This window comes from Aptenodytes forsteri, unplaced genomic scaffold (genome assembly GCF_000699145.1).
Source record: "Aptenodytes forsteri isolate BGI_AS27 unplaced genomic scaffold, ASM69914v1 Scaffold161, whole genome shotgun sequence".
Taxonomy (NCBI): domain Eukaryota; kingdom Metazoa; phylum Chordata; class Aves; order Sphenisciformes; family Spheniscidae; genus Aptenodytes; species Aptenodytes forsteri.
In genome coordinates this window covers 233,407-257,646 of record NW_008795023.1, presented here as the reverse complement: position 1 = coordinate 257,646, position 24,240 = coordinate 233,407, and the positions used below count along the sequence as shown (strand labels likewise).

General features: G+C 37.6%; 1 protein-coding gene across 1 annotated transcript in view; it reads left to right on the top strand.

Annotated features, from left to right (window-relative positions):
* The window catches only part of DZIP1 (DAZ interacting zinc finger protein 1), a gene marked incomplete at its 5' end in the record, with an annotated part of 37,372 nt that extends 14,776 nt beyond the window's left edge, over positions 1–22,596 (top strand). Inside the window, 11 exons of the mRNA XM_019471136.1 lie at positions 1,609–1,657; positions 2,994–3,050; positions 10,366–10,425; positions 13,777–13,922; positions 14,252–14,447; positions 14,810–14,939; positions 15,137–15,181; positions 16,016–16,218; positions 16,598–16,728; positions 21,548–21,719; positions 22,514–22,596. Of these exons, the coding sequence (XP_019326681.1) occupies positions 1,609–1,657; positions 2,994–3,050; positions 10,366–10,425; positions 13,777–13,922; positions 14,252–14,447; positions 14,810–14,939; positions 15,137–15,181; positions 16,016–16,218; positions 16,598–16,728; positions 21,548–21,719; positions 22,514–22,596 (1,272 nt within the window). The remainder of the gene's footprint in view (positions 1–1,608; positions 1,658–2,993; positions 3,051–10,365; positions 10,426–13,776; positions 13,923–14,251; positions 14,448–14,809; positions 14,940–15,136; positions 15,182–16,015; positions 16,219–16,597; positions 16,729–21,547; positions 21,720–22,513) is intronic.
* Between the last annotated feature and the right edge of the window lie 1,644 nt (positions 22,597–24,240).

Genomic DNA, 24,240 nt, shown 5'->3' with positions numbered 1-24,240 from the left:
CTGAGGTCACTTGGCTTGTTCAGCTTGGAGAAGAGAAGGCTGAGGGGTGACCTCATCGCAGGCTAAAACTTCCTCAAGGGGCGCAGCAGAGGGAGGAGGTGCTGATCTCCTCTCTCTGGTGACCAGCGACAGGACACAAGGGAATGGAATGAAGCTGTGTCAGGGGAAGTTCAGATTGGACATTAGGAAAAGGTTCTTCACTGAGAGGGTGGTCGGTCGCTGGAACAGGCTCCCCAGGGAAGTGGTCATGGCACCAAGCCTGTCAGAGTTCAAGGACTGTCTGGACGATGCTCTTAGTCATATGGTTTAGTTTTAGGTAGTCCTGCGAGGAGCAGGGAGTTGGACTCGATGATCCTTATGGGTCCCTTCCAACTTTAGATAGTCTATGATTCTATGAAATTATTCGTTTGGAAATGAATTGTTTTTTCTTAAAAATACGCTTTTGTTCAAACATAACTATAGATTTTTTGAGGTGATAAGTAGGTGAAGATCTGGGTGGTCTGGAGTTTAGACTATAGCATAATTATGCGGTCCTTACAACCTATTACTCTATTAGATGGTGCGTTCTTTACAAATCAACATCTGATTTTACACATTTTTCTTGAGATTAATGTTAAACCTATACTTAAGTGCTTAAAGAATTGGTAAGACAAATAATAGCTTTTACAGCTCCACCTTAACGAATTTGATAGCTGGAGCAATAGAGGACTTAATCCTAGACATATTACTTTCAGTAAAGTGACCTTTTAAAACAAAACAGTATGACCACCCATGTAAAATAGGTTCAGAGGGATCTGAGTTTGGTGTTTGTGAAATACAATTGTGAAGACCTACATTCTCAATACCTGGAAACTGGAAGGGCTTGAGAAATAGCTAACACTTTTGTAGAATCCAAACAGAATGGACAATGAAATGAGGCACTACTGGCTATATCCAAATGGATAAATAAAAGAGGACCAGGGTCCAGTATCTTGTGCCAGCTCCAGCTGACATTGAGTGTGTGTCTATATGGTTTGGGTTTACCTTCTGTTTTGGGAATTGGAGTGCAGAACATTGTTTTAATGATATGGGATTCAAAAGTTTCCTTTTTTCTTTACATCGAACTGCAGCCAGCTTGTTTCCTCTACACTCTCAGTTTTGTTCAGTGCATGTCTTGGGTCTCAAATAGACAAAACTGTACAGCAGACAGGAAAACTGTTTGTATATTTAAAACTGATGTGTAATTAAGTGTTTCCCTGGAGTGGAGCTAGACTTGCAAAATTGAACATGAATTGCTGAAGCAGAAAGTATTGAAACTGTAAGTGCTGAAGTGGCCCATAAGCCCACTCTCATTTCACTTTATAGCTTGTAATAACAGAGTATACAAAGCATGAGTTCACATAAGACAACAAACAGAAGTAAGTCTTCAGCATTCATTAAGCATGAATGAAATATGCATTAGGCAGTAGAACAGAGTTCCACAAAAGTAGTATTTTTCTCCCCAAATCATAAACAATAGTTTCTGTTATGGAATAGTACCGAAACTAGGTATTTTGTACTAAATGTTCATTTCTAGATATTGTTCATTTACATTTGTAACTATTCATATATCCGTCTTTTCTCTTTTAGATAAAAGAATTGTCCACGAGATCAGTTGCAAGCATCAGACCATATGATGGTAAGTACAAACTGTAAGAAAAAGCAGATTTTGTTTCTGATTTCAGCAGCTTGGCTGAAACAAATGTTACAATTTATTAAAAAATACAGGCATCAACTTTACTAACTAAATGTTGAAATCAAATCAGTGGTGGCAATTTATTTGTGTTTCACAGGCTACCTACCTGTTTCCATGCCATGATTTTCAAAGTTCATGTTCTGCTGCTGTAAGAACTTCTAATGTACAAAGTTGATCACTTGGGTAGTGAAGACATGTGAAATATAACAACTCTGTTTTGTATTATGTAAACAACTTTTGGCTTTGCTTTATGAAGTGTAATTTTAATTGCTTTTTCATGCTTGACTGTCCATAGGCTGCAGAACTCACAAATGGGAAAATACTGAAAGAGTAGACAAAATTGATTAATTTGTCAGTTAAGATACAGCTGTTCAAAGAATTTTAAGAACTCTGCTATTTTTGTCATTGCAATGCTTTAACATCTGAAGTCCATTACAAATACCAAACCTGATAATAATAGTGTTTGAGGATGTAGTCCTGCACCACAAACACCCATGTAGTTGATGCCGCAGTTGCAGTGACTTGTAATAGGTTTATTGCAATAGATGATGACAGCTGGATTAATTCTAATCCCAGTTTGGAAACCATCTTGCTTTATTAGCAGGACATTGGCTTGAACTGAATCTAACAGCAGGGAGTAGGTTAGTTTGAGGAGAGCATAGTAATAATATGGCTGTATGGCTTCTCAACTGGAGCTGGTCGTATTCAGCCACACTGAAGGACAGACAAGTATGAGACCATGGCACACAAGCAAATTTGCTCTTAGGCCCCAAGCTGATCTGAGGAATGTAGAATTGATGTGATAAATCACTCCAAGGCTACATTCCATAAATTATATAGCTAGGGCTTGCGCTAATTGATATGAAGTGTGGATGCAGCAGATCCTCTTCCGGGAATACCAGTGTTGATCAGGCTAGACTTGACTAAGTAGCTTTGGGCCAAGGCTTCTTCCCTGGGACACAAAGACAGCATGCAGACATGACCAAAGAGATGATCTGACTAGTGCAGGTTCACATTCCAGTTCAGTGACAATTTAGTTACTAGTTTCTTTTCCTGGTTCTAGAAGTATTAAAAATGTTAAGCATATCTAGAGATGTACTTTTATGTTGTGAAGTGAATTTTTACTTTGTAAACTGTTTGTTTATTTTTCCCCCATTAAAGCCAGAATTTGCATAATTTATAAATATGATTAAATATTGCTACATTTATGAATCTGTATTTGTCTGTTATTGTTTACTATAATGCATTTACATTATTTTTTACTCTTATGCTATTTTAGTGAACACTACTGTAGAGCACCTTGAAGAATCTAAACCAAGCCTACCAGTGATGCATGGTAAGTTTTTTTTGATAGGTCCAGATCCCATACTTTCAAATCTAAGACTCTCTCTTCTCAAATGTGTTGCTTGTCAAATCATAGCTGTAAGAGTAGTTATATTGAAAGAACGTAATTTGAATTGCTTTGCTGTATGTCAGCACTGAGAATTCCCATGAAGTAATTGTCAAGATGCACTATTGAAAAGAATAAATGAAAAAGAAAATAAAATAATTTGAGAATATTTCCTAGCACATGTATAGTATCGGAGCACTTTAAGATAAATGAAACTAATTGAGGAAACAAAATTATGTTTTCTTCTAGAAAATATGCTGCTTTTCTGGTATATGCATGTACTGGATAGCTATATGCATATAATGGAATTTGTACAGAGAAAAATGTGGAGATGTTTGTTTTTAAGTCTTGAAAGTGTATTTTTCGTGTGACTTCAAATGTCACGGCGGGAAAATACAGAAAACATGATCAAAATAGTCAGTCATCCCGTCTAGATAGTTCTTCCAGAGTATATCTGTAGTTACATATGGATCATTATTTAGTTATTTTAACTTGTGGCATTGTGATATTGTTTAGTAGTGGGGGGAAGCGATGAACCTCCATTTATATTGTTTGGTGCTTTGTGAAAATAGTTTTCACTTTTTTCTCAGTATGCAAAGTAATGGAGAGTATTGTTACCATACCAATATTCTGCAATCAATTAATTCTTTACTTTCATTTCAAGTAGGAAAGCAATAGGAAAAATTAACTTTGAGCAAGTAAAATGTTTAAAAGTTAAAACCATTTTATAAATTATTTGAGTTATAAAACTATAATTAAATAATAATTTTTAAATTATTATTTCTCTTAGTTTTAAAACCTGTCAAGGGGAGAGGAAATGGAATTTGTCTAAGAAAAATGTAAAGAATTTTTCTTTTTCAACAAATTCAAAAAGTTCTGAAAAGGCAAATGGGGAGAAGGAGCAGTATGCAACAGAAGCTTTAGATAACTTGATGAGGAATGAAAAACTGATGGATACAAAGTGTTGATTTCAAAATATTTGTTGTGTCAAGAATTATTAAACTAAGGAAAAGATTTTTATTATATGATAAAATTATTTTAATATTACAGAGATTTCTTACTAACCTATGCAAGGTAGCTGTTCATTGCTAGAAGCTTTTTGAGTGAAACTATACAGATGAAATGTTGTTGTGTGGAGAAAAGTAATAATATATTAAATATAGATTATTAATAATAGTGTTTTAAATAATCCAATTATTTTGCATTCAAACCAGCTTCATTGCACCAACACAGTAGCGCTGGTTCTAGCTAAGAGATCTCACAGCAAGTAGCTTAGCTATTGCCCTGAATTTAAGGAACGGGTTTTATGAAGAATATTGCTGCTAAGGGCTTAGGCACCAAGCTTGTCAAGCATTGCTTTCTTAGTGCATTTACTTTCATTTGGACTGAGGAGGAAAACAGTTCTGTGAACATTAGTATTTTCTGTACTCTGACAATTTATATCAGCTCATTCAGATCTTTCCTGATTTCTTGCTGCTCCAAATACGAAGTTTGTGACACCTTATGAAACTTCTCAAGATAGAAAAGGCTGTTCCTGCCATTGATATACAAAAGATTCACTATCAGTTTATTATGAAACTTCAAAGAAGGTGTTTCCTTCAAATTCCTTTGCTGATTATTATTTTATTTATCTCTGCAGGTCTCTCTGTCTGTCCCCTTTCTTCCCTTCTGGACTTTTTTTAAACTTACCCTACCTAATTTCTGGATATAAAGGTTAGCAGAAATTACAGTGTCTTTCCCAAAATTTTGATGGCTCTTCAAGGGATTGACTTACATACTGGATTAAGACATCATGGCTGCATCTCGTGCCATTATGAAAATGAAAGTGCTTGTTGGCAACTTCTGTCCACAAATTTATTTAGCTCAGAGCATCTCTGAAATCACAAGAGCTATAGTTTTCTTACCAAACGATTGCCTGCATATAGAATATCTTCCTTTTCTTTCTTTTTTTCTGTTTGAAAGAAAATTAATTCTGGAAAAGGCTCTCTTATGTGAACTTAAGTACACTTTTCAAAGTTGCCTGGAAGCTTTTGCATCCTAAGATCAGTTCTGCACATCTTAAATCTGCGCTATGAAAAGATACCCAAATTACAAATGAGGTATCTTAGGTGTAAAGTCGTGGAATAACTGTGTTAGCCTGGTGCTTTTGTGTTCATGTTCCTGATTTCTTGGGAGAGCTAATAGTCTGCCTTGAATGCCATCCTGGCTGACCATTCTTTTCTCGGTTTCTGAGCTAGCTGTAGGGTTTTGTGCAGATATAACTTAAGTCTTATCTTCAAAGATTACTTAAGTCTCACAAAAAGGCAATGGATTAATTATGATTTTTTTAAATCATATTTTAAAATCAGACTTTGGCTCCTATATTACTCTTGAAATGTTGATACTTGTTCAATATTTAATCTTTGTTAGGTTAATAATAGTAGGTGGAATTGAAGACAGTAGTTAAAAAGCAAAGATATTAATTAGATTGTCCATTAAAACCTATGACTCAGTCTTCAAACTTGGTGCGGACTAAGGCCCAGCTGTCGTTAGGGACATAACTGGAGCATCTGAGGAATATTTAGTCAAAGTAGTCTTCCTAGACAGTTAACAGAGAAAAGGGGCACCTTCAGAGTTTGGTTCAGCTGAACTAAGATCTGAATTGCTCTTTGAAGTTGCCTGTGTCTCTTCGTTGACTGTAGAAGGAGTCTGAGATGACTAGGCTCCTAACTTAGAGGCCTCAGGTAAGTGTCAAAAATTTATCATATTTAAGAATATTGGTTTAAAATTAATATTTATGCTGCTTATGTGCAGTATTTGGCTTCCCGTTGATTAGTTAGGAGAAAACTATATGAAGTGCATTGATTCAAAGATGACGGTCAAAATTACAGGTATCACAGATTGAGTCTGGCAGCTCTTCAGATGTGAAATTTGAGTATAAATTAAAGGAGTAGATAATGACTATAGCCATGGCTTACATTCCTTACATCTTTAGGAAGTGCAGCAATTTGCAGCACACCAGTTTTACGTTTCATCCTTGGTTTTCATACTGCAAGTGCAAAGTGCTTACTGTAGGTGATACTCCACTATAGATAATTGTAACACTTCTGTTCAGGCTAAAAGTACTTTAGCATTTCATATTTCAGAGTAAATAGACAGGATTTCTCCTTTAAATATTGGCCAGAAGACTGCTTTTCCAATAGTACTGTCAGAATATTGGGGTTTTTTTTTTAACTAGTAAATAAGAACAGACAAATAATTTATGATAAGCTTGGAATATACACAGCCTGAATTCTTCATTATTGTTAGATATATTTTCCTATTCCACCTGCATAGAAATTGTCTTCAAATATTATTTAAAACTGATATTTAATGATTTGTCAAAGTATGCCAGGCACATAATTTTTCAGTAGTATAATGATCCACTGAAGAAATTAAGGCAACCTGTACTTTTGATACATCTCATCTATCTCTCCACACATATTAGCTGGCAGAAAAGATATTCTGGAAGATGTGGGATGACACACACATCATTGTGGAGGTCATCTTAAGGTTGCTGGCCTTAATGATGGCTAGTATTAATATGGCTGGATTCAGGCTAGTGAGATACGAATATGACCAGCCTTCGTTAAGACTGGTGTTGGTAGCTGCTATTTAGCTAGGTTCAAGCCTGAGGCTGACAGGAACTGTTCTTGTGAGAATAAAGCTAGGGTTAGGTTTTGGACTGAGGCTGGCTGATGACATACAGTGAGGATGTGTCCAGAATTTGCCACTGGGCTAGGTATAGGATTTAGCAATGTTTGGTTAGGGTCAAGTGTGGGACTGTTGGGGAGGACCGAATGAATTAGGTTTGGAGTTAAGGTGGTTCATGCCAGCATAAGAAGCTGATTTATGGCAGGGTCTGCAAAGGGCTGGTATCACCCAGAGACACCTGATTATTGCTGAGCCGAGGTTTTACAGGGATCACTGAACTTGGGTTAGGGTTAGGTTTAGGCTTAGGCAGACATCGATTGGCAAATGAGAGTTATGGTTGAGTTAAGAAGGATCAGTTAAGCAAGGTAGCAGCCGCAGAGCCTCACTGAATAGGTTTAAGTATAAGGTTGAAATTTATCTCGATTTCATAGTCAAGAAAGGGGTGGAGATGAGAGCCACGGTTCAAGTTGTGTCAATGAACAAAGTATAATTGAGGTTGCATCTGAACTGCAAGACTGATGTAATCTCCAGTTCTACCAGTACTCTGGTAGTCCAAAGCAGGTGATCTGCTGGACCACAGCATGCCTCCTGCCTTGCTTCAGCCTCCTGGGATCTACTTCCAGTAAGGCAAGGACACAGTTTTGGTGTTCATTTAGAATGGGGAACAGAGAAGTGACCAGGAGCAGGTAATTTATACCTAGATATACCCAAAAGGGAAGATAGTAGTCTGTCTAGGTTCAACATTCAGGCTGGGATGAAAGCTAGGAGTAAGATCCTGGCCAGCAAGGTCTGATGTTGAAGATGTTGATGTAGAGCAGCGTCCACTAGGGTCAGCTGAACTAGATTTAGGGCTGATAATTGACAGGAAGGTAACTGGCTCTACTTAAGTCAGAAGTTGTGGTGATTACTTATTTAAGGCTAACATTGGATTGTGGCTTGGTGACATTTTGGGCAAAAAGGTCTGATGAACTAGAGAAGGTTACAATAATTCAGGGTAGTTTGGAATTCAGTCTGCATCAGCAGGATTGTTTTAGATATGAAGTTAGCAAAGACTGCTTTGTACAGATTTGAGGTTTAGCTGAGTAGTCAGACTTAAATGATTCCTAAAAATAAGCTTGCTAAAATTTAGATGCTGCTGATTTCAAGGATGTGCACTACAAGGATGTAAGAGCTGAGAGGTCTGATCAGACAGCTAGAAGCAGCACATCTCTGGTAAACATAAGGAGAGGGGTCCTTAGGGGGGTGATCTCCACACCTGTCTATAAACCAGAGGGGTGCTGGACCAAGCTGCTTTTTCTTGCATTGGATTCCAACATGTTGTTTAATAAATATCTCTTAGAATAAGTGCAGTAAAGAAAAAGAAAAGGCCCACTTACATTGAAGAAGTTGGTGTTTCCAGATGTTGCACTCCCCGTGTCTTAGCATTCGACCTCTGTTGTCATGCAGTGAACAACAATATTACACATAGCAAGTAATACATTTTGGTTTTGCTCTTGCAACTATTCTTTTACTGATTTTAACTTCCTCTGTTTCTAGTATACTGAGGAAGAGAAGCATGTACCTTTATGCCAGATCAGCAGACTATTTTCAGGTCTGAGTTCTGGGGACTGGGCTTTTCCTGTTAAATTAAGTTACTTGACAAGGGCTTGTGCAGAGACGAGTCAGCTTCTTTAAGCAGATTGCATTTGAGTAAAGTACAGGTAAAATAAGTATAGATTAAATCCAGTTACACAGCAACTGGCTAACTGTCTAGTAGGTCCAGCCAAGAAACTCAGAGGCCTCAATGCCTGTGCAGCTAAATTAAATCCCCCCAGAACATTCCCCATCTGTGCTTCCGGCTCTGTCCTCCACAACAGGCTCACTTGTAGGCTTTTGGGAATTATCCCTAACTGTGCCTGAACATTGTTTTGGAGAATGTTAGCTTGTGTAGGGCAACGGTGTGCCAGGAACAGCTTTAAGAGTTCAGTAGTGTGGAGGATCATATTCCAGTGCCCAGGAATGCTCTGGCCACTGCTAAATTTTACAGCCTTAGAGACTGAAAGTCCAGAAGCCTATTTGTCAATCCGTCTCTGAGTTTTGCTTTTAAGTGTTTCCATAAAATACATTGATGTTTGCATCTTCTTAGCATCTTGTGATGGTGTAAGAAGCATTTTTTTAGAACTTCTTATTTAGTGCAGATTATATGGGAGCAGATCTTAAGTCTTGTAACCTGCTTGGAAAAGCAGGTGAGAGGCTGAATAGAACCTCAAGTATGGAAAGCACGGAGAGAGCAGCAGCCATACCCAAGCATTTACAGCACCAGTTTTAGTCCCCTTCACATGGGGAATATTGGAGATGTGACAGTAAGTGCCAGTTAGCGCCAAGTGCTTATTTCATTGTGACTATCCATCACAGTGCATCCATGTTTGTACCTAATTGTATAAGAAGTGCTGAAGAGCAGGTATCTTTACTGCAACCTCACTTCCTCCCCTTCTACCCGTACAGCAGAACAACCATTTATAGTGCCAAAGGTTTCTTGTGAAGGCTGGGGCAAATGTAAGTTGGCCCAAAATATTGGCCAATAAATTGTTTTTTCCTATACTGCCAGTAGTTGAATGCTGAAAGTATAGTTTGCACGTTTCTCTGTTTTTATCATAAAACCTAGAAAAAACTAAAATTCTAGTTTTCATTGAAATAAATTTATTTAAGGAAGGTAAATATCTAAATTTTTATTAGTTGACATATAAGCATTTTCATGCTTCTCTTATATCTGAAGTCTATAAAGTTGTAAATAAACTGTACTCTGGCTTCATTTATATAAAGCAAATTGTACCTGACAGCCTATGGAATGATAATTTCAATGTGTTTAGGAAGCTGTTTTCAGCAGAGGACATTTCAAGAGTTCTTTAAAGCACATGATAATACTGGATCTCACTATATTGGAGTGATTGAAGATTTTTTTAAAATTGGTTTTATTGGAAATTATATATATATATATAAAATTTCTCTATGTCTGCACGTATGGACTCAGTACTTAATAAATCTCTGGTATAATGAGTTAACATATCTCTTCAATATTTTTTTTGAGGATTTCTATGTCCATTTTACTTGCCTTTTGTAAACTTTTAGTATCAAATTGCACATAATATTTTTAAATAAATTTAAAAATTAAAATGCTTCTTATGAGAAATGAATGACAAGATTCATTTACTTAATCCTAGGTGGCCTTGTCATTGTAGATGCCTAAAAACATCCCACCTGGCCTCTGGGTGCCATTCCAGAAGGGCACGGGTTTTTCTATAGTTGTGTGATGTATCAGCCAGCCCCATGCCGATGGCTTAAAACTCTGATATATCTGAGATGACACTAGACACCCATGTTTGGGCAACTGAATCGCTCCTGAAGTGACTATTGTATTAGGGTCTCCTCTACAAAAATGTCCCACCAAGGCAGTGAAGAGCCACGTTGCATTGGGTTTGTGATTGTTAAGCAGGTTGTCAGCAATCAGGAAAATTGACATCGGTGTGTTTTTTTGCCTAACTTTCCCACTCTGGACCTTGACCTTCTTCTGTCCTGTTTGTCTGGTGTTCCTGTTCTTCCTCGTTATTAGAGCAGGCACCCTTGGTGCATATGCTGGAACCCATAGAGGAGCTTTCAGAAGAGGAAAAAGGTAATGGTTGATTCAACTCAAAATGTAGTGGCATGTGGTTTTTTGAAAATAAAAATGTAAATATTATTTGATACCTACAGTATTTTTTTATTGTATTTGAGTATGCTTATGTGATTTGGGTGGGAACATTCCTTGTTTGTGTCAGTCTCCTGTTTGCTATTGGTGCTTGTAAATATTATGATTTCCTTATCCAAGTTCAATGTTTTTATGGAAAGCTGGCTAACTCTTTAAAGGAGGCATATTCCATATGTCTAAAGGCACTTGAGCTAAGCAGAGCAAAAACGTTTGATGGGGAATACCCCCGTACTAGGAATTTTTTGGTGCTGACGCTATTGCAATGTATGCTCACTTCTTTTTCAAACTCTGCGTAAGAGGGTAAAGAGTTCAGATAGAAGAAGGAAGTTGGTGCTGAAGGTTGAAGCTGCCTACTTTCATAGACCATCCAAAGATACTTTTGCAAGTAATCTAAGTTAAGTCTACCTCTAAGCAGCCACAGCTCCAGCCAGGGTTGTGCAATTCTGAATGAAATTACGTAGGCCAGTGTTGGCAGCTGTTCTTCTGCTTCATCTGAGGAAAACTTGGAGAAGGCCACGTTTACAGTGACAGAAGATAAAGCATTGGTTCATCCTGCATGGTATTCTTCTCCTGAAGAAGGCTAACAGTACTTTAGATGAAACACCAAACAGCTGAATAGCGTAATAATCTGTACTGTGTGCAAAAATCAAAATCAGTCTTGAACCTTGCAGCCAATGAGTTTAAATTTTGAAGGAATGATGCTGTTTCGAAAACAAAATTGTCGTTTGAATACATCTGTGCGTAAGTGAGAGGTTTCCCCAGGGAAAATCCAGTGACTGAACAATCTGAAATAAAGTCTGCTCGCATTTTTGCTGTCCTTTCTGCTATTTCTCTTGCTTGCCATCTTCTCTCTTGATGGATTGTCTTTGATTCTTCTGCTGTGCCTGAAGGCATGGCCTGCAGTACAAAAGAGAGGAAGAAAGAATGCAGTCTGAAAAGATAGACCAAGATTTTTTTGTTTTCAGTGACAGCCATTTCTAAGGGAGAGTGTGAAAATTCTTGACTTGGCAGATTATTTCATAGGATTATGTAGGAGCTGAGACAGTGGACCAGACTTAAGGTCCCCTGTCTCCAAAGTTCTCAAATCTAGTATTTAGGGTTTTTTTAAAAAACAAAAATGAATAAGAAAACAGTTCCTTAAATAGTTGGCTCCAGCAAAGAGGATTTGGCTTGAGTTAATTAGCAAGAATTAATATTGTCATTAATTAGGATAATGCTGGATAGTCTTGTTACCCATATTAGTATGTAGTAATTATGAATTTTAAAATTATTTTAGATGGATCTATTTTATTGTAAGGATTAACATCTGAAAGGGACAGGATTCTCAGAAGGCTCCTTGGAGCCTTCCGCTTTAAAATGTCTCATGTCTGGCTTTGTGGGAAGATTTCATACTGCATAATGCACCTTTTCCTGTTTGAGGATGGTCTGACAGCTCAATGTTTCCACACGGACCAGTAGTTTGCCTCTTCTAGGACTCAGCTCCCCAGCCAAATTACTTTTAATCCCACCTCTGTCAGGGACTGAGTTGTCCACACAGTTCCCAAAGCCAGTTAAGATTTCAGCCAGATTCTGTCCTCTTCAACACAGATCTCGTAGTATGGTAGCTGGACTCGTTTTCAGTTTTCATTATCTATAGTTCTCTCCCAGGTCCATCGGAAGCCACTGCCTCAAAACAACCTAAATATCATTTGTGTATCTTGAGGCTTTTTTGGGTCCTCTTCAGCGTGCTCATCTTTCCCTTAAAGAAAAATGAAAACTAAATGGAACTACTTTTTAAGCAATCATTGTTTCAAAATAGGAAAAGTGGCACGTTTGTTTTGAAAGAAAACATTTGAAAGTCACAATATGGAATTATTCCTTCATTTATGTCCTTGTCTGTGGGCTAGCAAATGACTCTGCTGCCCTGTAAGGCATACTGGAAAGAGACAAACTCCTGCCCAAGATTTACCTTTTATTTCAGGGGGTGAAGCTGGGAGTGTGGTTTACAGCACGCTTTCCTGGGATGTTGTATACCCCTTTATGTATGCTTTGCCAGCTTTGCTGACCACTGCCAGACAGAAGAAGCTACCGTGGTCCCACTGATTATTGTTTCACTTGGTGTAAGTGGCATTCAGTAAAACTTTGTCTTGCCAGAGACACTTTATAGGCAGGTTCCAAATGGGTATGTTTTGCTGCTTTACTCCCCTGTATGACCTTATAATACTTCGGCCTAACTTAAATGTCAATCTTTAATTTAGATGGAAGAATCTGTCTAGATGGTTCTTTATTTCTTGCATAAGAGTTCATGTCATTACTGACACTTAAAGCAAGGAAAAGAAAGAGAAACTTCTTTCTCTGCTTTTAAGTATGTATGAGTGATAGGACGAGAGGAAATGGCCTCAAGTTGCGGCAGGGGAGGTTTAGATTGGATGTAAGGAAAAATTTCTTTACTGAAAGAGTGGTGAAACATTGGAACAGGCTGCCCAGGGAAGTGGTGGAGTCCCCGTCCCTGGAGGTATTTAAAAGACGAGTAGATGGGGCGCTTAGGGACATGGTTTAGTGGGCATGGTGGTGTTGGGTTGACGGTTGGACTCAATGATCTTAGAGGTCTTTTCCAACCTCAATGATTCTATGATTCTATGATTCCATGTCATAGACCTGCACAGAAGAAAACACAACGCTGAACTTTGTCCTTGAAAGAGTTTTGAAGATAAGTATTATCCATCATGTATATTCTGTGAAATGGTCTGCCTCAGACTAAGGTTTTGTCTTTACCAAGACTTTCGAAAGTGTTACAACTTTCCAAAGATTTGATTTTAGTAGGTGTTTTTTATCAGAGAACATTATGTTGCTTGAAGCTTTTCTTGAGAACAAGTTTGTCATATTCCTGTTCCAATTCCTGCTAGCGTTCAGCTTTGATTTGAAATACTACTTTTAGAGAACTTAATTATCAGAAGATAGTCTTTCTTTATCAGAAGTTTCCCAGTACAGTTCTAAAAGTGAAGATCTTTGTTGCTAAATATTCAGGCATATATCTTTACAGTGGTTCTGTAACAAGAAAAATAAAAGATACTTGTGATGGTGAGTACGAGGTGCTGAGGTGTAGATTCCAAGTGAGCTGACTTTTGTAAGCTAGCCCAAGATTTTAAAAAGAATACAACTCCATGTAGACAAACAGTGCACATGTATGTCTGTGATGTTTCTAAAAAAAGCATGCTTCAGTGTAGTTTTTAATTGTCTCGTGTACTGTGGATTTTTCAAATGTCTCTTAAATGCATTTTTCCATTCTTATTTCAGAAATTGAGAAAGGTGATCATAAAACAGGTAGAAGTAACCACTATTTAATAAATGCTTTGAAGACCGATCCTTCTTTAACTAAAGAATTACGAGTTGTTTTGGAGCAAGCCCTGGAGGAGAAGCTGGAATCCTTGGGAATTAAAGCAGTAAGATTATTTTGAGTTATTTAAAAGAGGTGTAATCTTTGTTCCACTTTTTTGCTATTCTCTTTCACTCCTGTACCACAACCCTCAACCTATAAAATCCAAAGCTAAATTTTGATGTGTTATAAATAAGTGTAATTCATTAACCTGAGAGGACGTCCATCAAATTACAGCTGTGGAGCATATGGCTACACCTGTGAGCAGTGTTACCAACTTTTGTGATTTTTCTACAAGCTTTGTGATATTTGAAGTTTAAAAGAGTGTATATGACTGTAGGATAGAAATCGCAGAAATCATAGCCCCTGTGTTTACAACACAATTTGTTTCCTTAGGGTGTTCGCGGTATCCCAAATGATCGCTTAAATAAAATTTTGCGTGCTATTGAATCTGCTAGAGAATGCAAACTGAAGCAAGAGCCTGACATTCAGCGAATTCGAGAGCATCTTGAACGCCAAGTTAGCTTTAGGGTTGAAGAGAAATCATCATCTTGTAATAGACCTGTTTCCTGTCCTCAGCTTCCTTCAGAAGGTTAAAATGTTTTTGGTTTTTTTTCATTCTCTTACATTTTATAACTGCTATTTAAGGTTTTATTTAGCAACATTTCTGTATAGCTGCTTTCATAATTTTTCATATAAATATTCTATATAGTTATGGCCAACCAAAGAGTTTCCTTTAAAGGGTTCTTGACATTGTGTTTAACTGCAGAAATCTTAGCTCCTATATTGGCAAGATACATGGTAACTCTGAACTGCTTTGAAGAAAAAAATTACTTTTTTTCTTCTTTTTTGTAAAACTATAATCTGCAGCAGAGACATCTTTAATTTTAGAAATTAAATATAAAAGATACTAAACATTGTTTCTAATAATGAGATCGATAACTTCTCTTGTAGATAAACAGAAGTTCCATCAATTGGGAATTTCCTCATCTGCCACACCACAAAAACCAGTAAAACGGTCTTCAACAGCTGTCCGCCCAGCTGAACAAAGAACAGCCATCGCTGAGAATACATCTACACCAAAGTAAGAGACGCTATTCTCATAGTACTCATACCTCAGGTAACAATCCTATGGGTTTGGGTTTTTGAGACTGATGTGAACATTTCCTGCTAATATTGTAAGAACTGAGCAAAGAATTTACGTTACTCCTATATAAACTTTGTGCTTACTTAGTTGACCGTCAGTCTTGAAATAACTTGTCTTGTTATTTTTAGATCCAGGAAGCTTTTTGGAAATGGAGTTTCCAGAAAGACATCTAGTGTCACGTATGTTTTGTTCCATTGTATTTTTGAAGAAAACATTTTTGGTGACTGAATATTCACATGCTTGCCACACAAAAGCTATTATTAAGCTGAAATTACAAACACTTTCTGGACTGCCTATTTCATATTTTGTTTTCAGGTATTATTCCATTTGAGTCTGTTGTTATAATCCCTGGAAGATAGCATGTTCTCCTTTCAGCAGATGTATTCTTTATTGTGAACCACAGAGGGACATTCAATAAAATCGGGTAGTATCACTTCCTTTAGTTTTGTTCTCAGATGCTTTTTCTGAGCCAGTTAAAAGCATTTAAACACTTTGGTGACCTTATTTTTTCAGTTTATTGATATTTTCTTACTACGACCAAAATTAAACACAATATTCTAGATTCCACTCATGTCAGGCACATTACTTCGTAATTTCCTGCACTGAAAAATTCCTGAATTATTTTCATCTAACAGAATATCAGAACAGGCTTTCTGTGGTGCAGATTTCTTGACCCTGACTTTTTCTCTCCCTGCTGATCCATGAAAGCCTATCTTTGTTTGCCTGGCAAGACTTGTTATATATTGGTCTGTTGTTTTGTAAAGATAGTTGCATAGATGGAAATAATCATGTCTATAGAAGAGTTCATTTTGTGATAACTTCCTGAATTTACTTAGCAGCATGATTTCTTTTAAATAGTTTTATGGATAGTTAGAATTTATGGGAGCTCCTGTTTTTTTCACATAAGAAAAATGCACCTTACTGGAAAGGAAAATACAAGGAAGCTTAAATATGTATATATCAATGCAGTCACTGAAACCCAGTAAGTCCTCGGGTTGTATGTTTTTGCGTAGAACTCCACCATTCAGTTCAGAGGAAGAAGCAGATGAGGATGATATTAAGCAGTCTTACATATCACCAGAATTATTGCAAAAGCAGTCAAAAACATCAAGCAGCAAAGTCAGTGCTTTTCAGAAGGCTCCTGGCAAAAGCCATATGGATGGGACGGCGGAAAGTGAAATTGAAGAAACTGGAACACCTGCGAAAACTTCAAAAGGTTTTTTCACTACTTTTGTATGTGCGTGTTGTAACAGCTGTGCATGATTTTGCATTTCCTGATAATATTTCTGTGTTAGAAAACATAATGAAGGCAGACCATCTAGTCTTGAGTGTATGTGTATTTGTGTGCGCTTTATGTTTTTGCTAATTTGTTTATATTAATATAGTACCTAGAGATGTCAGTTCAAATTAGATGTGTATCATGCTGTTTTATATAAATGCAGAAAAAGATACAATCTGTGCCTCAGAGAGACTTCTGTCTAAAACAGTTTTTCTCAGCCTTTTACTTATTATTACTTTGTGGAACCTTTCTAGAGGGTTTACAGTAAAGCCCCTTGTGAATGGAAACTGTCAATATAATTTTTTATGAACTTTAGGAGCAGTTATTCAAAAACTGACCGAACAAGTTGGAAAGAGTCTTTCTAACCACGGAAATAAGAACAAACCAGCTGGAGGGATTAATGTTGCGCAGGCATTTATTAAGAAAGAAGAGGTGCAAGAACTGAAGGTATCACTTTTAATAGCCATTATTATTTCATTAAGTAATTGAACTAGATATATATCTATTACTTTTTTTTTTCATGCTGAAACCATCTTGAGGAAGTGAAGAACTTAATTCTCAAAGACAGTTTTGGAATTACAGCTAAGTAGTCTTCTTGGGTACGTCCGCACTGGTATATAGAAAAGTGCTAGCAAGTGAGCTGTGGCAAATGACCTCTTCATCTACACTGCTTATTAGCTTATACCATGACTGTTTTGGATCACTACAGCTAGCCCGAAGTTTGGGCACAATTAGTATAATTTTTACCTCCTATTCTAGCAGCATAGAGAGAGCCCTTCTTTACTTGCTTTCCTAGTATCTTGTTTCGATGGAGAAAAAAAATAATTTGCTTATCTAATATTTTAAAATATTTTTATTTCTAGAGCTTTATCTGATATGGAACTTCTAAATACATTTTAATGAGGGGACAAATTCAATTTCTGAGTATGGTCTTTGCTATGCTGCATCTATTTACAATCATACACTGTTTTCAAACGACATCAGATACATCACTGATGTCTGTTCATTGAGTATGGCATGTGTTCACAATCAGAATACTAACACAAGTTACTCCTTAAACCTCAGGCTCCTAAGGTCCCAGTCTTCCCCTCAGTTTAGAGTTTTAAAATTGGTAAGCCACTTTGATGCAAATTGATCTTTGCCGGAACAATTTTTTAAAAAGAACAAAAGTTACTCCAAATCAGAAGTCAAGCAGATAGTGGTATTTATTTCAGTTTTAGTAGTTGTTATTAGATTGAAGTATACAACCAGATACTAGTTCTAGCCTTCAAGAAAATATTTTTTCACTAAATAAACAAATAATAATTGCTGACAATGCTGTTATCCATAATAAATCTGATACCGTAGGGCTTCCTGACTAACAGTTAAATCTGAAATTTATCACTCCTTCCAGAAACAGTGACACTTCTATTTCAGTTTCCAGAAAGGGGTGATTGTCTTAATCAACTTTAGCTGTAGTGGTAGGGTAATCACATTTAGCCTGTGTGCTTTTAATTGCCACTGGTGACACCTAACTTGTCCATTGACTGTGTGGGAGCTGCAGATCACACCAGATGCAAAATTATCAACTCAGATAACAGACACGACTATTACAGTGTAATTTTCTGTCCAAATGTTACTTTCAAATTCTCTGCAATGCCAAATGATACAAGACCATAAAGTGTTCACAGTTAAATTTAGGGAATGTTACATTTTGTAGAGATCTATAGACGGTTGGCCACTGTCTTAAGGAATTTCGGCTTCAAGAGCAAAAAGCTGTAGCAAAATAAGCCTTAAAAGCTATAAGATGCCATAGTTTTCAGTGGTAACCTCTCTTCCCACATCTCTCAAGCCCCTGAACCTCAAGGCAGGGACTGGGGGAATGAAGTCCCTCCCATCGTGGGAGAAGATCAGGTTTGAGACCACCAGAGGAATCTGAACATACATAAGTCCATGGGACCTGACAAGATGCCGCCCAGGGTCCTAAGGATGATGTAGTTGCCAAGCCACTCTCCATCATATTTGAAAAGTCATGGCAGTCAGGCGAAGTCCCTGTCTGAAAAAAGGGAAACATCAAACCCATTTTTAAAAAGGTTATAAAGGAGGACCCTGTGAACTACCAACCAGTCAGCCTCACCTCTGTGCCTGGTAAGGTCGTGGAACTGAGCCTCCTGGAAAATATGTCAAAACATATGGAAGACAGGGAGGTGATTAGAGACAGCCAATGTGGCTTCACCAAGGGCAAATCGTGCCTGACTAATCTTCTATGATGGAGTGACTACATCAGTGGACAAGGGAAGAGCTACGGATGTCATTACCTGGACACTGTAAGGCATTTGCTGCTGTCCCCTGCAACATTCTTACCTCTAAATTGGAGACATATGGGTTTAATGGATGGACTGTTAGATGGATAAGGAACTTGCTGGATGGCCGCATCCAAGGAGTTACACTCAATGGCTCAATGTCCGAGTGGAAACCAGGAATGAGTGGTGTCCCTCAAGGGTCTGTACTGGGACAAGTACTGTTCAATATCCTTATTAGTGACATAGTGGGATCGAGTGCACCCTCAGCAAGTTCATGAGGTTCAACAAGGCCAAGTGTAAGGTCCTGCACCTGGGTCAGGGCAATCCCCAATATCAATACAGACTGGGGGATGAATGGATTGAGAGCAGCGCTGTGGAGAAGGACTTGGGGATACTGGTGGATGAAAAATTGGACATAAGCTGGCAACGTGTGATTGCAGCCCAGAAAGACAACCGTATCCCGGGCCGCATCTAAAGAAGTGTGGCCAGCAGGTCGAGGGAGGTGATTCTGCCCCTCTACTCTGCTCTGGTGAGACCCCACCTGGAGTACTGCGTCCAGTTCTGGGGTCCTCAGTACAGGAAAGACGTGGAGCTGTTAGAGCAGGTCCAGAGAAGGGCCACAAAAATGGTCAGAAGGCTGGAACACCTCTCCTATGAAGAAAGGCTGAGAGAGTTGGGGTTGTTCAGCCTGGAGGAGAGAAGGCTCTGGGGAGACCTGATTGCAGCCTTTCAATATTTAAAGGGGGGCTTATAAGAAAGGTGGAGAAAGACTTTTTACCGAGGCCTGTAGTGACAAGACAGGGGGCAATGGTTTTAAACTGAGAGCAGGTTTAGATTGGATATAAGGAGGAAATTTTTTATGATGAGGGTGGTGAGACACTGGAACAGGTTGCCCAGGGAAGTTGTGGATGGCCCATCATTGGAAGTGTTCAAGGTCAGGTTGGACGGGGCTTTGAGCAACCTGATCTAGTGAAAGATGTTCCTGCCCATGGCAGAGGGTTTGGACTAGATGATCTCTAAAGGTCCCTTCCAACCCAAACCATTCCATGAAAAATATTTTTGCTGTGATTCATTTAGAATACATTGTGCCCCTGGTGTATTAACATAGTGGCGTGTTGCTATATGGACCTGATGAGTTTGAAATGAGTTCATGAACACAGGGCAGGTGTTGCTACTTTGTTTCTGGAATCTTTACAGTAAAGCACACCATCTTGTATTCTTGCTAATTCTATATGAATGTGCATATATTCATGTCCATATTTGTATGTTTAAATGTAGGCATATAGTTCAAGTTAATTCTTTAAATTTTAGGTGGGACTTTCAAAGGCGCCCAAAGACATAAGCACAAAATGCCATTGGAATGATGGTTTCTCCGAAAATCCACATTTTTTTATTAGCTTAAATACTAATAGCTTAAATACTTATAGCTGCTAATGGTTGTTCTCAAAACCCACAATACCATAAAACCTTTGTAAGGCATCCCATTGTCATATGTTTTATGAAGGTCATGTTTTACATAAGTTACTTCAGAAACATTTTAGAGAAAATTGATTTTGTGCTTACCTGAAGCTGTATGACCCGAGTTCACCCGTACCAGACATTGTATGGATTATGGTATTTCTTTGGAGTAAGTCTTTGAATTAATAAAACTGCTCAGCAGTTTTGATTGGTGCTGTGTATTTACACTTAATCAAAACTGAATTCTGTTTGAAGTTGACATTTTTCTCTGTATTTTGTACTTTAAAAATCAGCTGGGACTTAGTGAATGCTTGAGGAAACTCTTCCTCCAGCATTTCTCAATATATGTGACTCTGACTTTCCCATTACCACACCCTCCAAATGCAGATAATTTAAAACAGCAAAATGTTGAATCCTGGTATGTTAATAATACAGCACACCGAGCAGATCTGTCAGTTTTTGAAAAACAGTTTGCAATGTGAAAATTGAATTATGTTGCAAGATAGAGCGTTACTGCGGTCTCTTCCCTTCTTTCGAGACACACGACACGTTCATATTTGTTGATTTTTCTCTAGTATGTACATACCTTACATTGTTTTCTAATAGCATCTGAATCTTTCTTCTGTGTGATAGAAGCACCTTCTGTATCTTACTGTAACATTGAGAGATTCCAGTGAAATAAGGTTTTAGCTTTGTGAGAAACCATCTTTCGCTTTCCACAGTTAAGCTCTTTCATAATGGCTCGATTCCATTGAACCACATCTGATGATTGACAAATAGGGAAATGCTGTAGCTCTTCTTTCAAAAGCTGAATTAAGATATTTAGTTCTCAGGCAGATGAGAGAAGAAAGACCATGGACTCGTTGCCTTCAGGTTCATCTGTTTGACTTGACTCTCATTTTGTGAACTCATTATGCAAATCCACCACTTAATTAAAAATATCCCTTTACATGCTGACAGTGAGTCTTAAGAGGAATACGTATTTTAACTTTGAGCACCGTGTGGGTTTTTTAACTTTCGTTATTTAATTTTCTCTTTAAATAAATTAGTTTTAAATTGAAAAGGCCTTTATTGCAATATTAAATTTTTCTAGCGCGAATACAGAATGCTTATATAGCAAACTAAACTGCCAACTTGCATGATAACGTCATGTCTTTATTTTCACGTGAGTAATATACATTCTTATGCTTAAAGGACTTTCCATCTCACTGGAATAGCTAATATCCCAGAAAACACGATCCTTTTTTAAGTTAGACATGTAATACCTAAAAACAGAACTTTTAACTTTTGCAGTTCCTGACTTAAAAAAACCCCACAACCACTTTTAGCTTTAGAACTATAATAGTGAATTAATATAATTTAGGTAATTGAATTATGTGGATTTTAAAACTGTGGTGATAGATGTCATAAAGGCCATGTGGCAGTGCGTTTTTCTTTAGCGGTTTCACATTGTTGAGTTTATGGAAGATCTCAGCACAACTTGAACAGACAGAGGAAAAATGCATGTTTCTTCTTCTCCCTATTAGTTCACAGAAGTTGATGAAGATGATTGGGATATATCATCAGTAGAAGATGACTTTTTATTAATGAAAGATGATAGAGGCCAGAAGGCATTGGCAGTTCAGAAAAATGAGTCAAATGCTGCATCTGTGGTACATGCATGGGGTCTTCCGAAGACAAGTGTACCAAAGGAGGAAGGTAACCTATTCATACTTCTGATTATAAGCCTTAAGCGCCTAATACACCTAGAGGAGAACTTAAGTATACTGTATTACATATTGTAGTTCAATATATGGTATTTTATAAGAAAAGAACAAGTAAGAAAACTGTATGCTTGGTTTTATGTCATATAAATATCATATATAATATTTATGCTACCTATTTAACATGTAAACAACACACACACTTAAATACACAGAGATGCCAAGAAACTTATGTTTTAAAATCTCAAATTTAGTACTATCAGGCTTCAACCTCGTCTTAAAAATTAATCATCCAGGTTTTTTTTTTTTAATCCTTTCCCAAACTTAAGGGAGGAGGGAAATTTCCTTACTTTGTCTTGAGAATAATAACCAAATTTCAGATTTGTTCAAGACGTCTAAGTGACCTACCAGGCTGAGATAAATATTTGAGCTACTGGTAAAGTAGTAGCCTCAATCTTACATAGAACTTGTACAGTAGTTTTGAGCCCTAACATTTCAATGTACTTAAAGGTTAAAGCTGTGTCAGTTATATAAAGATACTTCAGGTTATTTTTAAAGGGAAAGTAATGTTGACACTGCCTGCTTGTCCTGTGCATTGCATTCTGTGACAGAAACAGCCTTCATATTATCAACACTTGTCATTCCTCACCGGTTGAAATTCTGGACTTCCTTAAGTCCACAGGTGTTTGCTCACATAGTATGTGATTTTATCTCATAGATAAATACGGAGTAAAAATACCCCTGAAATATTATTAATAATTGTTAATATTTTTTTCGTTATTTTAACAGGCCTTCATGAAGCTGATAATACAAGCACGTTAAAAAGCAGCTTAGTCACTGTAACAGACTGGAGTGATTCTTCAGATATATAATAGTTGTGTTCCTGGTGGGAGGCACTGCTTTCGGGTTCTGTTGGGGATGAAAATGTAGTTGAAAACGTCAAGTGTTTCCTATTCATTTCTCATATTGGTCATGTAATAACAAGGAACACTGTTTACAGACCTCTTGTGTCTTTCAGTCCTGAATTTGAAACAAGAATATTTACATACCCGTTACCGGCCATGTCTTTTTGGAAATGGAGAGTTAATGCTTCCTTCTTGTGAACTCAATGGTGAAAGCCTCTTTGATTTCACTGAGGTGACGATTTTGCCTCGAATGTTTACATTAAAGATTGAAACTGGTCTTGCAAGAAAGCCTGTTAACCAATGAACAGAATTTACTCCAGAGTATTACTTTATACAATTTTTAAATGCACATTTTCTTGTATTTTATCATAAACTTTATATAAAATTGTATACATTTTAAATAAAATATTTCCATATTAAAATGTTACGTTTCTAACATGGTTTACAATAAACACCAAATGAAAAGGAAAAAAAGGCCTCAGCTCTAAACCTAGTTATTATTAAATGCCTCCTATTTTGGGAAGTTACTCTTTTTTTTTCTATTAGAGTTGAGTCTTAGTTAACATAAAAGCACAAAAATTGGAAAAGAAATTAAAACGTCAAGCTAAGGTGAGAAAAGTACTGACCTGCTGTTGCGCAAGTACTTTCCTATTTCTGTTTTGTCCATATTGGGTGGCTTCTTAAAAAAACACGGTAGTGTTTTGACTTAAATGAAATACAAAAATAAGGTAAAATAAAAAGAACCTTGACTGGCTTTGTAGTTCTGATGTATTTTAGATGGTATCAGATACAAAAACCTTTTCTATCACACTGTGCCATTAATAAATAGGACTATTCATTTTTTACATTTACACCTTTGTCCCAAAATGATACTCCAAGGGTCCATCAGTTCAAACCTCAAGACAGACCTGAGTTTGTGTCTAATTTTAGGGTCCCAGTCTAGAAAGTGTTTTGTGGTTATTCATAATCTCTAATCTCGTTTATTGAATCATTGTACAAGTATTCCCTCAACAGCCATCGCATTTCTATGGACAGGCCCCAAAAAAAAGGTGCTAGCTGAATTTTTGAACTGTTGTAAGTAATTCAGGATTATCTAAAACGTGCTGTTAAGTATTGCCTGCTTTTATGCGGTCAGCCCTTCAGGGATGTCATTGGCAGAGCAGGCCAGCTGGTATTGCCTGGGGTTTTTCCTTCCCTTTCGTAACCCAGTGGCTTGGAGCCATTCTGGAGCCCTGGAGCCGAAGGTGGCCCAGCGCCCTGCCCAGCGGGAGGGAACAAAAACAACCCCTGGGAAGTGACTTGTCACCAGCAGGGGTGAGTGCTGAGGCAGGGCAGGAGCCCAGCGGCACGAAGCAAATGCAGAATGTAGGAACTGTCTCCAAGCCTTGTCTTGCCCACCACAAAACTCCCCAAAGGCTGCAGCCTCAACCTTTTCTCTCCCGGCCGTGCACACGAATGCTCACGATCACATGTGCATTCTTCTTCTCATGCATGCATTCTTCTTAGGCCATGCAAGACCCTCTCTAGTGACTGCTTCCTTAACAACTGGCCCTGACTCTTCTTAGCACCTGCTCCTGCCTCCCCAAATCCCATGCTTCTTTTCACTTCACC